The sequence below is a fragment of the Salvelinus sp. IW2-2015 genome, unplaced genomic scaffold, assembly GCF_002910315.2.
Source record: "Salvelinus sp. IW2-2015 unplaced genomic scaffold, ASM291031v2 Un_scaffold3875, whole genome shotgun sequence".
NCBI classification, from domain to species: Eukaryota; Metazoa; Chordata; class Actinopteri; order Salmoniformes; family Salmonidae; genus Salvelinus; species Salvelinus sp. IW2-2015.
In genome coordinates, this window is record NW_019945149.1 from 26,269 (window position 1) to 43,531 (window position 17,263).

General features: G+C 43.8%; 1 protein-coding gene and 1 long non-coding RNA gene across 2 annotated transcripts in view; both read left to right on the forward strand.

The window, feature by feature from the left end:
* LOC112076607 (myosin-VIIa-like) overlaps positions 1-8,240 on the forward strand; it is a gene marked incomplete at its 5' end in the record, with an annotated part of 23,710 nt that extends 15,470 nt beyond the window's left edge. The window contains one exon of the mRNA XM_024143336.2: positions 7,167-8,240. Within this exon, the coding sequence (XP_023999104.1) occupies positions 7,167-7,262 (96 nt within the window). The remainder of the gene's footprint in view (positions 1-7,166) is intronic.
* Positions 8,241-15,534: 7,294 nt separating this feature from the next.
* The window catches only part of LOC112076609 (uncharacterized), a 7,715-nt gene continuing 5,986 nt past the window's right edge, over positions 15,535-17,263 (forward strand). Inside the window, exon 1 of the long non-coding RNA XR_002895222.2 lies at positions 15,535-16,206. This is a non-coding gene — a long non-coding RNA (uncharacterized lncRNA). The remainder of the gene's footprint in view (positions 16,207-17,263) is intronic.

The window sequence follows — 17,263 nt, forward strand, 5'->3', positions numbered from 1 at the left end:
AAGCAGGAAGCCTAGGGTTAGAGTGTTGAGGCAGCAGGTAGCCTAGTGGTTAGAGTGAGAGGCGGCAGGTAGCCTGGTGGTTAGAGTTGTAGGGTGGCAGGTAGCCTAGTGGGTTAGAGTGTTTGGGGCGGCAGGTAGTCAGTGTTTAGAGTGTTGGGGTGGCAGGTAAGCCTGGTGGTTAGAGTGTTGGGGCGGCAGGTAGCCTAGTGGTTAGAGTGTTGTGGTGGCAGGTAGCCTTAGTGGTTAGAGTGTTGTGGTGGCAGGTAGCCTTGGGGGTTAGAGTGTTGGGGCGGCAGGTAGCCTGGTGGTTAGAGTTTGGGGTGGCAGGTAGCCTGGTGGTTAGAGTGTTGGTGTGGGCAAGGTAGCCTAGTGGTTTAGAGTGTTGGGGCGGCAGGAAGCCTAAGTGGTTAGAGTGTTGGGGCGGCAGGTAGCCTGGTGGTTAGAGTGTTGGGTGGCAGGTAGCCTAGTGGTTAGAGTGTTGGGGTGGCAGGTAGCCTGGTGGTTAGAGTGTTGGGGTGGCAGGTAGCCTAGTGGTTAAAGCGTTGGGCGGGCAGGTAGCCTAGTGGTTGAGTGTTGGGGCGGCAGGTAGCCGGTGGTTAGAGATGTTGGGGCGGCAGGTAGCCTGGTGGTTAGAGTGTTGGCAGGGCCAGGTAGGCCTGGTGGTTAGAGTGTTGGGGCGCAGGTAGCCTGGTGGTTAGAGTGTTGGGGCGGGCAGGTAGCCTGGGTGGTTAGAGTGTTGAGGTGGCAGGTAGCTAGTGGTTAGAGTGTTTGGTGGAGGTAGCCTAGTGGTTAGAGTGTAGGGGCGGAGGTAGCCTGGTGGTTAGAGTGTAGGGGCGGCAGGTAGCCTAGTGGTTAAACGTTGGGCGGCGGCAGGTAGCCTAGTGTTTATAGCGTTGGGGCGGCAGGTATTAGTGGTTAAAGCGTTGGCGACACAGTTAGGCTAGTGTTTAGAGCGTTGGGGCGGCAGGTAGCCTAGTGGTTAGAGTGTTGGGGCGGCAGGTAGCCTAGTGGTTAGAGTGTTGGGGGCGGCAGGTAGCCTATGTGGTTAGAGTGTTGGGGCGGCAGGTAGCCTAGTGGTTAGAGTGTGTTGGGGCGGCAGGTAGCCTAGTGTTAGAGTGTTGGGGCGGCAGGTAGCCTAGTGGTTAGAGTGTTGGGCGGCAGGTAGCCTAGTGGTTAGAGTTGCAGGGGCGGCAGGTAGCCTGGTGGTTAAAGGTGTTGGGGCGGCAGGTAGCCTAGTGGTTAGAGTGTAGAGGCGGCAGGTAGCCCAGTGGTTAGAGTGTAGAGCGGCAGGTAGCCTAGTGGTTAGAGTGTAGAGGCGGCAGGTAGCCTAGTGGTTAGAGTGTAGAGGCGGCAGGTAGCCTTAGTGGTTAGAGTGTAGAGGTGGCAGGTAGCCTAGTGGTTAAAGTGTAGAGCGGGGCAGGTAGCCTAGTGGTTAGAGTGTAGAGGCGGCAGGTAGCCTAGTGGTTAGAGTGTAGAGGCGGCAGGTAGCCTAGTGGTTAGAGTGTAGAGGCGGCAGGTAGCCTAGTGGTTTAGAGTGTTAGAGGCGGCAGGTAGCCTAGTGGTTAGAGAGTAGAGGTCGGCAGGTAGCCTAGTGGTTAGAGGTGTAGAGGCGGCAGGTAGCCTAGTGTTAGAGTGTAGAGGCGCAGGTAGCCTATGGTTAGAGTGTAGGCGCGGCAGGTAGCCTGTGGTTAGAGTGTAGGGGTGGCAGGTAGCCTAGTGGTTAGAGTGTCTTGGGGCGGTCAGTATAGTCTAGTGGTTAGAGTGTTGGGGGGCAGGTAGCCTGGTGGTTAGAGTGTTGGGGCGGCAGGTAGCCTAGTGGTTAGAGTGTTGTGGTGGCAGGTAGCTTAGTGGTTAGAGTGTAGAGGCGGCAGGTAGCTTAGTGGTTAGAGTGTAGGGGCCAGGTATAGCCTAGTGGTTAAAGCGTTGGGCGGCAAGTAGCCTAGTGGTTAGAGTGTTGGGCGGCAGGTAGCCTGGTGGTTAGAGCGTTGGGACGGCAGGTAGCCTAGTGGTTAAAGCGTTAGGGCGGCAGTAGCCTAGTGGTTTATAGCGTTGGGGTGGCAGGTAATCTAGTGCTCTAAAGCGATTGGGCGACAAAGGTAAGCCTAGTGTTTAGAGCGTGGGGCGGCAGGTAGCCTATGGTTAGAGTGTTGGGGCGGCAGGTAGCCTAGTGGTTAGAGTGTTGGGGCGGCAGGTAGCCTAGTGGCTAGAGTGTTGGGCGGCAGTAGCTAGTGGTTAGGTGTAGGGCGGCAGGTAGCCTAGTGGTTAGAGTGTGGGCGGCAGGTAGCCTAGTGGTTAGAGTGTTGGGGCGGCAGGTAGCCTAGTGGTTGAGTGTAGGGCGGCAGGTAGCCTGGTGGGTTAAAGTGTTGGGGCGGCAGGTAGCCTAGTGGGTTAGAGGTGTGGGCGGCAGGTAGCCTGGTGGTTAAAGTGTTGGGGCGGCAGGTAGCCTAGTGGTTCAGCGTTGGGACGGCAGGTAGCCTAGTGGTTAAAGTGTCGGGGCGGCAGGTAGCCTGGTGGTTAGAGTGTAGGGGGCGGCAGGTAGCCTATGGTTAGAGCGTTGGGACGGCAGGTAGCCTGGTGGTTAAAGTGTCGGGGCGGCAGGTAGCCTGGTGGTTAGAGTGTAGGGGCGGCAGGTAGCCTCTGGTGGTTAGGTGTAGGGGCGGCAGGTAGCCTGGTGGTTAAAGTGTTGGGTGTGGCAGGTAGCCTGTGGTAGAGTGTAGGGTCGGCAGGTAGCCTGGTGGTTAAAGTGTTGGGGCGGCAGGTAGCCTAGTGGTTAGAGTGTAGGTGCGGCAGGTAGCCTGGTGGTGTAAAGTGTTGGGGGTGGCAGGTAGCCTGGTGGTTAGAGTGTAGGTCGGCAGGTTAGCCTGGTGGTTAAAGTGTTTGGGGCGGCAAGGTAGCCTAGTGGGTTAGAGTGTTGGGGCGGCAGGTAGCCTAGTGGTTAGAGTGTTGGGGCGGCAGGTAGTCCTAGTGGTTTAGAAGTGTAGGGGTTGGCAGGTAGCCTAGTGGTTAGAGGTAGGGTCGGGCAGGTAGCCTAGTGGTTAGAGTGTTGGGTCGGCAAGGGTAGGTCTAGTGTTAGAGTGTAGAGTGGCACGGTAAGCTAGTGGTTTAGAGTGTAGGGTCGGGCAAGGTAGGGCCTAGTGGTTAAGATGTGTAGGGGCGGCAGGTAGCCTGGTGGTTTTAGAGTGTAAGAAGGTGGCAGGTAGCCTAGAGTGGTTAGAGTGTAGGGTCGGCAGGTAGTCTAAGTGGTTAGAGTGTAGTGTGGCAGTAGTTTCGTAGTGGTTAGAGTGTAGGTCGGCAGGTAGTCTAGTGGTTAGAGTGTAGGGTCGGCAGGTAGTCTAGTGGTTAGAGTGTAGGGTGGCAGGTAGTCTAGTGTTTAGAGTGTAGGGTCGGCAGGTAGTCTAGTGGTTAGAGTGTAGGGTCGGCAGGTAGTCTAGTGGTTAGAGTGTAGGGTCGGCAGGTAGTCTAGTGGTTAGAGTGTAGTGGTGGCAGGTAGTCTAGTGGTTTAGAGTGTAGAGGCGGCAAGGTAGCTTAGTGGTTAGAGTGTAGAGGCGGCAGTAGCTTAGTGGTTAGAGTGTAGAGCGGGCAGTAGCCTAGGGTTAAGCGTTGGGCGGCAAGTAGCCTAGTGGTTAGAGTGTTGGGGCGGCAGGTAGCCTGGTGGTTAGAGCGTTGGGACGCGCAGGTAGCCTATGTGGTTAAAGCGTTGGGGCGGCAGGTAGCCTAAGTGTTTTATTAGCGTTGGTGCGGCAGGTAATCTAGTGCTTAAAGCGTTGGGGCGCGAACAGTAGCCCTAGTGTTTAGAGCGTTGGGGCGGCAGGTAGCCTAGTGGTTAGAGTTTGGGGCCGGCAGGTAGCCTGGTGGTTAGAGCGTTGGACGGCAGGTAGCCTAGTGGTTAAAGCGTTGGGGGGCAGGTAGCCTAGTGTTTATAGGGTTGGGGCGGCAGTATCTAGTGCTTAAAGCGTTGGGGCGACAGGTAGCCTGTGTTTAGAGCGTTGGGGCGGCAGGTAGCCTAGTGGTTAGAGTGTTGGGGCGGCGTAGCCTAGTGTTAGAGTGTTTGGGGCGGCAGGTAGCCTAGTGGCTAGAGTGTTGGGGCGGCAGGTAGCCTAAGTGGTTAGAGTGTTGGGGCGCAGAGGCCTAGGTGGTTAGAGTGTTGGGGCGGCAGGTAGCCTAGTGGTTAGAGTGTTGGGGCGGCAGGTTAGCCTAGTGGTTAGAGTGTAGGGGCGGCAGGTAGCCTGGTGGGTTAAAGTGTTGGGCGGCAGGTAAGCCTAGTGGTTAGAGTGTAGGGGGGCGGCAGGTAGCCTGGTGGTTAAAGTGTTTGGGGCGGCAGGTAGCCTAGTGGTTAGAGCATGTTGGGACGGCAGTAGCCTAGTGGTTAAAGTGTCGGGCGGCAGGTAGCCTGGTGGTTAGAGTGTAGGGCGGCAGCGTAGCCTGGTGGTTAGAGTGTGTAGGGGCTGCAGGTAGCTAGTGGTTAGAGCGTATGGGACGGCAGGTATGCCTGGTGCGTTAAAGTGTCGGGCGGCAGGTAGCCTGGTGGTTAGAGTGTAGGGGCGGCAGGTAAAGGCCTGGTGGTTAGAGTGTAGGGCGGCAGGTAGCCTGGTGGTTAAAGTGTTGGGGTGGCAGGTAGCCTGGTGTGTTAGAGTGTAGGGTCGGCAGGTAGCTGGTGGTTAAAGTGGTTGGGGCGGCAGGTAGCCTAGTGGTTTAGAGTGTAGTGCGGCAGTAGTGCCTGGTGGTTAAAGTGTTGGGGTGGTGCAGGTAGCCTGGTGGTTAGAGTGTAGGGTCGGCAGGTAGCCTGGTGGTTAAAGTGTTGGGGCGGCAGGTAGCCTAGGTGGTTAGAGTGTTGGGGCGGCAGGTAGCCTAGTGGTTAGAGTTGTTGGGCGGCAGGTAGTCTAGGGTAGAGTTAGGGGCGGCAGTAGGGCCTAGTGGTTAGAGTGTGTAGGGTCGGCAGGTAGCCTAGTGTTAGAGTGTTGGGTCGGCAGGTAGTCTAGTGGTTAGAGTGTAAGAGTGGGCAGGTAGCCTGGTGGTTAGAGTGTAGAGGTGGCAGGTAGCCTAGTGGTTAGAGTGTAGGGTCGGCAGGTAGTCTAGTGGTTAGAGTGTAGTGGTGGCAGGTAGTCTAGTGGTTAGAGTGTAGGGTCGGCAGGTAGTCTAGTGGTTAGAGTGTAGGGTCGGCAGGTAGTCTAGTGGTTAGAGTGTAGGGTGGCAGGTAGTCTAGTGGTTAGAGTGTAGGGTCGGCAGTAGTCTAGTGGTTAGAGTGTAGGGTCGGCAGGTAGTCTAGTGGTTAGAGTGTAGAGGTTGGCAGGTAGTCTAGTGGTTAGAGTGTAGTGGTGGCAGGTAGTCTAGTGGTTAGAGTGTAGTGGTGGCAGGTAGTCTAGTGGTTAGAGTGTAGGGTCGGCAGGTAGTCTAGTGTTAGAGGTAGGGTGGCAGGTAGTCTAGTGGTTAGAGTGTAGAGGGGGCAGGTAGTCTAGTGGTTAGAGTGTAGAGGTGGCAGGTAGCCTAGTGGTTAGAGTGTAGGGTCGGCAGGTAGCCTAGTGGTTAGAGTGTAGAGGTGGCAGGTAGTCTAGTGGTGTTAGAGTGTAGAGTGGCAGGTAGCCTAGTGGTTAGAGTGTAGGTCGGCAGGTAGCCTAGTGGTTAGAGTGTAGAGGCGGCAGGGTAGCCCGTGGTTAGAGTGTAGAGGCGGCAGGTAGCCTAGTGGTTAGAGTGTAGAGGCGGCAGGTAGCCTAGTGGTTAGAGTGTAGAGGCGGCAGGTAGCCTAGTGGTTAGAGTGTAGAGGCGGCAGGTAGCCTAGTGGTTAGAGTTGTAGAGGTGGCAGGTTAGCCTAGTGGTTAGAGTGTAGAGGCGGCGTAGCCTAGTGGTTAGAGTGTAGAGGCGGCAGGTAGCCTAGTGGTTAGAGTGTAGAGGCGGCAGGTAGCCTAAGTGGTTAGAGTGTAGAGGCGGCAGGTAGCCTAGTGGTTAGAGTGTAGAGGCGGCAGGTAGCCTAGTGGTTAAGAGTAGAGGCGGCCCCCATACTCCTGGGGAGAACCCCATGAACCCCCATACTCCTGGGGAGAACCTCATGAACCCCCATACTCCTGGGGAGAACCCCATGAACCCCATGAACCCCCATACTCCTGGGGAGAACCCCAAGAACCAGTTAACTAGAAACGGGTTTAAACCGCTGGCACAACAAATAAGCAAATGTAAATAAACAATGAATGAAATATACTTTATAGTATGGAAATGATAATGATAATGATAACTAGAATAAGAAGGACTCTATTTGAGATACAGTAAAAAAGGACATTATAGTAGTATGAAAAATGTATAGGCCCTAACATGTACATGTTTTAAACGAACGTGTGTGTGTGTATTCTAAAATATATATTTTTTTATCCTCATCAATATACTGTACACACAATACCCCATAATGACAATGCAAAATATTTTTGGGGGAGTGCAAATGTATTTTAACAAAAAAATGAAATATCACATTTACATAAGTATTCAGACCTTTTACTCAGTACTTTGTTGAAGCACCTTTGGCAGCGAATACAGCCTCAAGTCTTCTTGGATATGACGCAACAAGCTTAGCAAACCTGTATTTGGGTAGTTTCTCACATTCTTCTCTGCAGATCCTCTCAAGCTATGTCAGGTTGCATGGCAGACCAATCTGAACTCATCTCTCGGCATGTCCAGCCCACCCATTATCTCAGCCAATCATAGCTAGTAGGAAGGTTCCTGTATTTTTCTGTGGCTAAACTGACTAGGCTTGTAAATGTAACCATTTTATTCGTATTTACAGATGGCATACAAGTTTGTTATTAAGGCACATGAAAGTTCACATGTTCAAGAAGACATTTTTGGCAAAAAATGAACGTATTTTGATTTTAAAAAATACATGTTTACGTTCAAATGCCTCTCCTGTGAAGTAGTGACATGCGACATACGCCTAGCTTCTTGAAACGGGCCACATATGTGCATATTTAATGACAGATCACCTCATTTGCATATTTCAATATAATATTTTACAAAATGTGTAATACAAAAAAAAGTCATATTTGTATCTACATTCAACTGGTAAAAAAGTTAATTGTAAAAATAAAAAAAAATCCCTATTAGAGTATAGTGCCTGGCCTTAATAAGATACATTTATTCTGAATAATGTTTTCATATTGTGCTTTGTGTCTTTGTCCATTCAGGGCTATAAAATGGATGATCTTCTGACCTCTTATGTCAACATGTACCTGAACGAGAGGAAAGCAGTTAGGACCAGAAACCAGAGATACAACGAATAACATGCGACATGTAACCAGGTCGTCACTATCTGGACCAGTTGCAAAGTCGGGAAGCCCTGCTCAGTTATACAATTTCTCTTCTTCAGACCTGATTTTAAACCTAACCCTAACACTCGTCCGTTAACCCACACTGCTTAAAAACTCATGCCTAACCTGAACCTTAAAGGGATAGCATGCTAGCAGATACCCATAGACTCCAGTCATTGCACTAACGCTAATTAGTTAGCATTGGCTCTTGAAAATATCTCTAACTTCCTTAATACTGGAGACAGAGACATAAATATGGTATCCACCAGTTCCTCTGACTCAGGAAGTAGATAAAGGGCCAAAATCCCAAAGTATCCCTTTAAATTTAAGACCGTATCGTGAAAATGTCATCTTTTTTTTAAATGATATAGCCAATTTTGACTTTGCAGCTTGGTCATATAGTGGGAACCATGGTAACGGGAACATGTGAGGCCTTGAGCTGCTGGGTTGGTAGAAACATGATGCAAACTGTGCCTTGAATTTACAACTAATGTTCTAACACACACACACACACACACACATACAACACACACACACTCACACACACATATACAACACACACACACTCACACACACATATACAACACACACACACTCACACACACACATATACAACACACACACACTCACACACGCACACACATACACACAAGATAATTTTTTTCATTCTAAATTCTAAATGTAATTTGTGCATTGTAAAAGTTAACTACATACAGGACAATATACCTAACTTGAAATACCTAACTTGGAAATATGGTGACACAAAACTTTCCACAAATGTTTTATGTGCCCTGCCACAGATAAAGGAAGGCATAACTTATTTATAACTGACAAATATTACTGAAATAATTACTGAAATTATTGATCATGAAATGTTTACAATTCTGCTGCCATGTATCTACTGTCTTCTGATGAATAAACAGGTGTGCCTTCGTGCATCCCCCCAAAACAGTTTGGATGGTCTGCTTCTTTTGTTGAAAACAGATGATGTTGTTTTGCATAATGATGACGTTACTTGTCAAAATTGACACGTGAAATACTTTTCCTGTGTCTGATCCTAATACACTTGTTGCTGGTGTGGATTCTGTTTGTGGTGTTCTTTTTCTGAGGGTTTGAGGAGGTTTACTGTGTTTATTAATTAACTAAACAGCATCCCCAACTATACTATAACTACATCCCCAACTATACTATAACTACATCCCCAACTATAACTATCTACTATCCACTAATATAACTAACATCCCCAACTATACTCATAACTATACTATAATACATCCCCCACTATACTATACTAATAGCTATACACTACATCCCCAACTTACTATTAATTACTATAACTAATCCTCCAACTATACTATCTATATCTAATACATCCCCAACTATACTATAACTACATCCCCAACTATAACTCATCCCAACTATACTATAACTACAACCCCAACTAACTATAAACTATACTATAACTACATCCCCAACTATACTATCCTACATCCCCAAACTACACTATAACTATACTATACTACATCCCCACTATACTATACTACTCCCAACTATACTATAACTACATCCAACTACACTATAACTATACTATAACTATAACTATACTATACTATAACTATACTTATACCTATAGTATAACTAATCCCCAACTATACTATAAACTCATCCCAACTATACTATAACTATACTATAATGACATCCCCATAACTATACTATAACTAACATCCCCAACTATAACTACTAAACTACCTCCCAACTATACTATAACTACATCCAACTATACTATAACTACATCCCCAATATACTATACTAATCCCCAAACTATACTATAACTTACACCCCAACTCTACTATAGCTATAACTATAACTACATCCCCAACTATACTATAACTATCCCAACTATACTATAACTATACTATAACTACTCCCCACTATACTATTAACTATACTATAACTACATCCCCAACTATACTATAACTATTACTATAAACTACTCCCAACTATACTATAACTATACTATAACTACATCCCAACTATACTATACCTATACCCAACTACACAATACTATCTACACTAATATAACCACATCCCCAACTATACTATACTATACCATAACTACATCCAACTATACACCAACTATATAACTATAACTAACATCCCAACTATACTATAACTACATCCCCAACTATACTATACACTATACTATAACTACATCCCAACTATACAACTTAATAGCTAATACAACTTACATCCAACATACATACTACATCCCCAACTATAACTACAACTATACTATACTACCTCCAACTATAAATATATACTACATCCCCAACTATATAAACACATCCCAACTATAACTATAACTACATCCCCAACTATACTATAACTATAGATCACTCCCAACTATACTATACTATACTAAACTACATCCCAACATCTATGCTATACTATAACTACCTCTCCAACTATGACTAGAACTACATTCCCCAACTATAGCTATAACTACATCCCCAACTACTATAACTATAACTACATTCCCCAACTTATACTATAACTACATCCCCAACTATACTATAACTACATCCCAACTATACTAAGTAACTATACTATAACTTACATCCCCAACTATAACTATACTAACATCCCCAACTATACTATCTAACTATACTATAACTATACATCCTACATCCCCAACTATACTATAACTATCCTAAACTACATCCCCAATATACTATACTATATCCCCAACTATACTATAACCTAATACTAACTATACTACATCCCACTAATACTATAACTATACTATAACTACATCCCCAACTATCTATAAACTATACTATAACTACAATCCCCGACTATACTATAACTATACTATAACTAACATCCCCAACTATACTATAACTATTTACTATTAACTACATCCCCAACTAATATACATATAACTACATCCCCAACTATACTATAACTATTACTATAACTACATCCCCAACTATACTACTAACTAAAACTACATACCCACACTATACTAATAACTATACTATAAACTAACATTCCTCAACTATACTTATAACTATACTATAACTACATCCCCAACTAATACTATAACTACATCCCCACTATACTATAACTACTACTTATACTATAACTACATCCCCAACTATACTATAACTACATCCCCAACTTATACTATAACTATACATATAAAACTACATCCCCAACTATACTATAACTATACATCCCCAACTATACTATTAACTACATCCCCAATATACTATAACTATACTATAACTACATCCCCAAACTATACTATAACTAACATCCCCAACTATCAATCCTATAACTATACTATAACTACTACCTCCAAAACTATAACTATAACTATACTATAACTACATCCCCAACTATACTATAACTACATCCCCACCTATACTATAACTATACTAACTACATCCCCAACTATACTATAACTACATCCCCAAACTATATACTATACTATAACTACATCCCCAACTATACTATAACTATTACTATAACTACATCCCCTAACTATATACTATAACTACATCCCAACTTATACTATAAACATAGCTACATCCAACTAATACTATACTATACATAACTACACCCCAACTATACTATAACTACATCCCCAACTATACTATAACTAACTATCCAACACATACTATAAACTATAACTTATATTAACTAAACTACATCCCCAACTATACTATAACTACATCCCAAACTATATCTATAACTATACTATACTACATCCCCAACTATACTATAACTACATCCCCACCTTATACTAATACTATAACTATAACTACATCCCCAACTATACTATAAACTATATATAACTACATCCCCAACTATACTATAACTATACTATAACTACATCCCCAACTCATACTTATAACTACATCCAACTATACTACTATATACTCACATCCCCAACTATACTATAACTATACTATAACTATCCCCAACTATACTTAAACTACACCCCAACATACATATAACTACTCCCAATATACTAATAACTACCCAACTATACTATACCTACATCCCCAACTATACTATAACTATACTATAACTACATCCTCCAACTAAACTAATACTAATACTATAAACTACATCCCCAACTATATACTACTCCCATACTATACTATAACTACCTCACCATACTATACTATAACTACATCTCACAACTATACTAATAACTATACTATAACTACATCCCCAACTATACTATAACTACTACTACTATAACTACATCCCCCAACTATACTATAACTATACTATAACTAACATACTCCAACTATAAACTATAACTACATCCCCAACTCTATACTATATATACTACATCCCACAACTATACTATAACTATAACTATTAACTACATTCCCCAACTATACTAACCTATAATATAACTACATCCCCAACTATACTATAACTACTAACTATAAACTATCCCAACCTATACTATAACTATACTATAACACATCCCCAACTATATAAACTACATCCCCACTAACTATAACTTACTATAATAACTACATCCCCCAACTATACTATAACTAATCCCAACTATACTATAACTAACTACATCCCCAACTATACTATAACTATATATAAACTACATCCCACAACTATACTATAGCTATACTATACTAATCCCCACTATACTATAACTATACTATAAACTATACCCACAATATACTATATAACTACAATCCCAATCATACCCAACCCTATACTAACTACATCCGAACTATACATACTATACTATAACTACATCCCAACTATACTATAACTACATCCCCACCTATATAACTAATAACTATACTATAAACTATATATAACTACATCCCCAACTATACTATAGCTATACTATAACTTACATCCGCCACTATACTATAACTATACTATAACTACATCCCCAACTATACTATAACTACCTCCCACAACTATCTACCTAACTATACTATATACAAGCTATACTATAACCTATAACTACATCCCCCATACTATAACTATAACTACATCCCCAACTATACTATAACTACATCCCCCACTATACTATAACTATAGCTATAACTACATCCCCAACTATACTATAACTAATACCACTCCCAACATACCTACTACATCCCAATACTACACAATACACCCCCACCAACATATACTAACATCCACATCCCCCCCTATCAAACTATACCCTATAACTACAATCCCAACTATACTAAATAATCTAATAAATATCTATAACTACATCCCCAACTATACTATAACTTACATCCCCAACTATACTATAGAACTACATCCCACAACTATAACTATAACTACATCCCCAAACTATACTTATTAACCTAATATATAACTACATCCCCAACTATAATACCTACATCCACATATAACATAACTACATCCCCAAACTATACTATAAACTATACTATAACTTAACATCCCCAACTATTACTTAACTATACTATAACTACATCCCCAACTATACTATAACTACATCCCCAACTATACTATAACTACATCCCCAACTATACTATAATATACTATAACTATCCCACTATACTATAATCTACATCCCCAACCTATACTATAACTACATCCCCAACTATACTATAACTATACTATAACTACACTCCCCAACTATAATATAACTACATCCCCAACCTATACTATAATACCATCCCCAACTATACTATAACTACATCCCCAACTATACTATAACTATACTATACTACATCCCCAACTATACTATAACTACAATCCCCAACATATACTATAACTATACTATAACTACATCCCCAACTATAACTATACTACATCCCCAACTATACTATAACTATAACTATAAAACTACATCCCCAACTATACTATAACCACATCCAATATACTATACACCACATCCCCAACTATACTATAACTATACTAATAACTACCATCCCCAACTATACTATTTAACTACAATCCCCACATACTATAACTACATCCCCAACTATACTATAACTATACTATACCTAATCCCCAACTATACTATAACTACATCCACCAAACTATACTATACCTACATCCCCAAACTAATACTTATAACTACATCACCAAACTATACTATCCTACATCCCCAACTATTACTATAACTTACATCTCCAACTATGCTATAAATAACTAGCTATAACTACATCTCCAACTATGCTATAACTACAATCCCAACCATATATAACTACATCTCCAACTATACTATAACTACATCACAACTATACCTATAACCTAACATCACCAACTATAACTATAACTACATCACCAACTATAAGCTATAACCTACATCCACCACCTAATACTTAACATACATCACCAACTATACTATACCCTACATCACCAACTATACTATAACTACATCACCAAAACTATACTATACCTAACACAAACATATACTATACCTCATCACCAAAGACTATAACTATAACTATTACTGTAACTACATCTCCAACTATTACTATAACTATAACTGTAACTACATCCCCAACCATATATAACTACATCCCCACTATACATAACTACACTCCCCAATATTACTAATAACTACATCCGGCCAACTATACGATAAACTACATATCCCCAACTATTACTATAACTATACTGTAACTACAGCCTGTTGATGCTTCTGATAAGCGTCTTGATATTATTTAGCATCAGCCTGACTAGGAGCCATTTCAAAACACAAATTGTAAATGCAGAGCTAGTCTTTATGTCTGTCCCCACGTCAGTTTAAAGAGAGAACAGCTGATAATCAATTCACTCCAGGCTAGAGTAAACAGTTTTACTAGGTGATGTTTGTACCCCGCGGGGACAGACAGACCAACACAGACAGAGAAGATGAGGCTGAAAAAGATGAGATAAATCCCAATTAAAAGACTCAACGAAAAGGGTATTATGTCAAAGCTTCTCCATTGGCCCCGACTAGACAGTACCATCATTCAGTTCAGGGGCTGCATCCCAAATGGCACCCTATTCCTTATATAGTGCACTACTTTTGAACCAGAGTCCTATGGGCCCTGGCCAGACGTAGTGCAGTAAAAAGTAGTGCACTAGATAGGACAGAGGTGCCATTGGGGACATAGCCAGAGAAGGCTATTACATGTCGATGCACGAGGCCCAAAGAATGGGAGCGAGACAATATGTCTAACACACAGCTGGGATCTCAATGTATGAAAGAAATTACCCCCCCCCCCTTCCAAGTTTCTCCACATCTGGGTGGCTAATTATTTTTGGTTTCTCCCCACCCCGAATGGAAGATGCCCCCAGCACAGCTGGAGGCCCCTGTTTCCTCTTGTTTTTCAACTCATCCCTTGCTCTTTCCAGGGAGCATAGGGGCCCTCTCTCTCTCGCTCTCTCTCTCTCCCTCGCTCTCTCTCTGTCTTTCTCCTCTCTGCTCCTCTCTACACTCCCCACTCTCCTTCTGCTCCTCCCCCTCGTCTTCTCTCTCCGGTCTCCCCCTCTCCCTCCTCCTCTCTCTCTCTCTCTCTCTCTCTCTCTCTCCTCTCTCTCTCTCTCTCTCTCTCCCTCCCTCCCCCTCTCTCTCTCTCTTTCTCCCCCCTCTCTCTCTCTTCCTTCCCTCTCTTCCCCCTCTCCCCCCCTCACTCCCTCTCTCTCTCTCTCTCTCTCTCTCTGTATTTTAGAACTCCAGACAGAAGATCCCTACAAAGGATCATCTCTAAGACTTTAGTCATAAACTGCTCAATTAACAGTCCATCTTCTATCTATTGATAGGATGGGGAGGAGGGGAGGGAGGAGGGGGATGGGGAGGGAGGGAGGGAGGAGGGGGATGTGGAGTTCTTCATCCTAAAGGCATTGGCTTCATCCCAAATCGCACCCTATTTCCTATATAGTGCCTTGCTTTTGTGTCATTTGGGACCAGTGGTGTACACCAGTACTAGGCCTGGTTTAGCGGTTACCATGGTTCCCCACCCGGCCACTCATTGCAACCAAGGCACGCCATTCTGTTCTCTGTGCTGAACAGAGCCGCCGATACTCCCCCTGACTCGGCCTATTGTTGGGTGCACAAGTGGCCCTCAGAGCAGAGGGGATGGGGAAGAAAGGGTGGGGTCAGGGTTCATATCAAAGCCTCCCCATTGGGACTCAGAATTTCTGTTATCACATTATGTTGAGACACAAAAAGAGCCACAGTCTCAGAGAGAGAGAGCATCCTGGAGAGAGAGAGAGAGAGAGAGAGAGAGAGAGAGAAAAGAGGGTGATAAGACAACATTCCTAACCTCCTGTCAGTGAGAGAGAGCAGCACAGAGGACAGCAGAGGAGCCTCCCAACCAACCCAGATCCTCCCCAGTCCCTCCTAGTCTTCACTTTGTTCCACATCCAGAAGAGGACCCGTTACACTGTGCTGTGTTACCTACTGCTCGTTACCCAGCTCTTCTGTGAACCCTACCTGTACTGCTCGTTACCCTGCTCTTCTGTGAACCCTACCCGTACTGCTTTTTGCCGTGCTCTTCTGTGAACCCTACCCGTACTGCTTTTTGCCGTGCTCTTCTGTGAACCCTACCCGTACTGCTCTTTACCCTGCTCTTCTGTGAACCCTACCCGTACTGCTCTTTACCCTGCTCTTCTGTTCAATAACAACTCTACTGCTGCTTCGTCCTACACCAGCTGTTGACAGCCAGACCAACGCCGACTAGTCAGCTACTCCACTACCCCCTCACTGCACTGGGCAGCTACTCTACTAGCCCCTCACTGCACTTGGCAGCTACTCCACTAGCCCCTCACTGCACTGGGCAGCTACTCCACTAGCCCCTCACTGCACTGGGCAGCCACTCCACTTCCTCCTCACTGCACTGCACTTCCCTCAAGCAGTACACGCTGTCTGAGAAGAACACTGGACTGGTGGGTAAGTCTGATCTCTCTCTCTCTGGTTTTATTGAAGAATTTACCTTCTCTGTATTTGAGTTTAAGTGTTTTTTGCAGAAAATGTCGCATGACAATGTCATAGTCTTCTGAGTGTCCTCTCTCTCTCTCTCTTTCCCGGATATATGGAATTGATTTATGGAATTGATTTATAGAATTGATATATGGAATTGTTTTAAGATTGTCATACTATGTATCATTTAGGTATTTGATTTAGAATTTTAGGACCCATTTATGTATCAAAAAAATATAGAAACAAATATTTGATAAAATATTGAATTTGGCCTTTACTACTTTTAGCCCAAAGAAACGTATTGAATATTAAAAAAGGTGTCTGTCCTGTATCTAGGAGAAATAAGAAAGCTCAGGAAATACATATATCTTTACACATATTTAACCCCTTTTTGGGGGGTTGGCACAACACTACAATACCTTCATACTTCCAGAAATTCTTTTAAACGGTACCAGTTACCTCCAGACGAGTCCCGTGATGCTTGTGGGGGTCGTAGAGCAAAATCGAGAACACCATCGTGTTCGTGAGAGTCTCATCTTTCCATATAGTTGTCGTATTAGTTCAGACCGATTTTTTGGGATGCCTCCTGGTCTGACAAACACCGCTAACTGGGCTATCTGCATTGTGTCCCACCACCCGCCAACCCCTCTATTTACGCTACTGCTACTCTCTGTTCATCATATATGCATAGTCACTTTAACCATACCTACATGTACATACTACCTCAATAAGCCTGACTAACCGGTGTCTGTATATAGCCTTGCTACTCTTTTTTCAAATGTCTTTTTACTGTTGTTTTATTTCTTTACTTACTTACCTACACACACACACATACCTTCTTTTTTCCCCGCACAATTGGTAAGTAAGCATTTCACTGTAAGGTCTACACCTGTTGTATTCGGCGCACGTGACAAATAAACTTTGATTTGATTTGGAATAGTGAAGACACTATGAAGTAACACATATGGAATCATGTAGTAACCCAAAAAAAGTGTTGAATGAGTTCCCACATATGCTGAGCACTTGT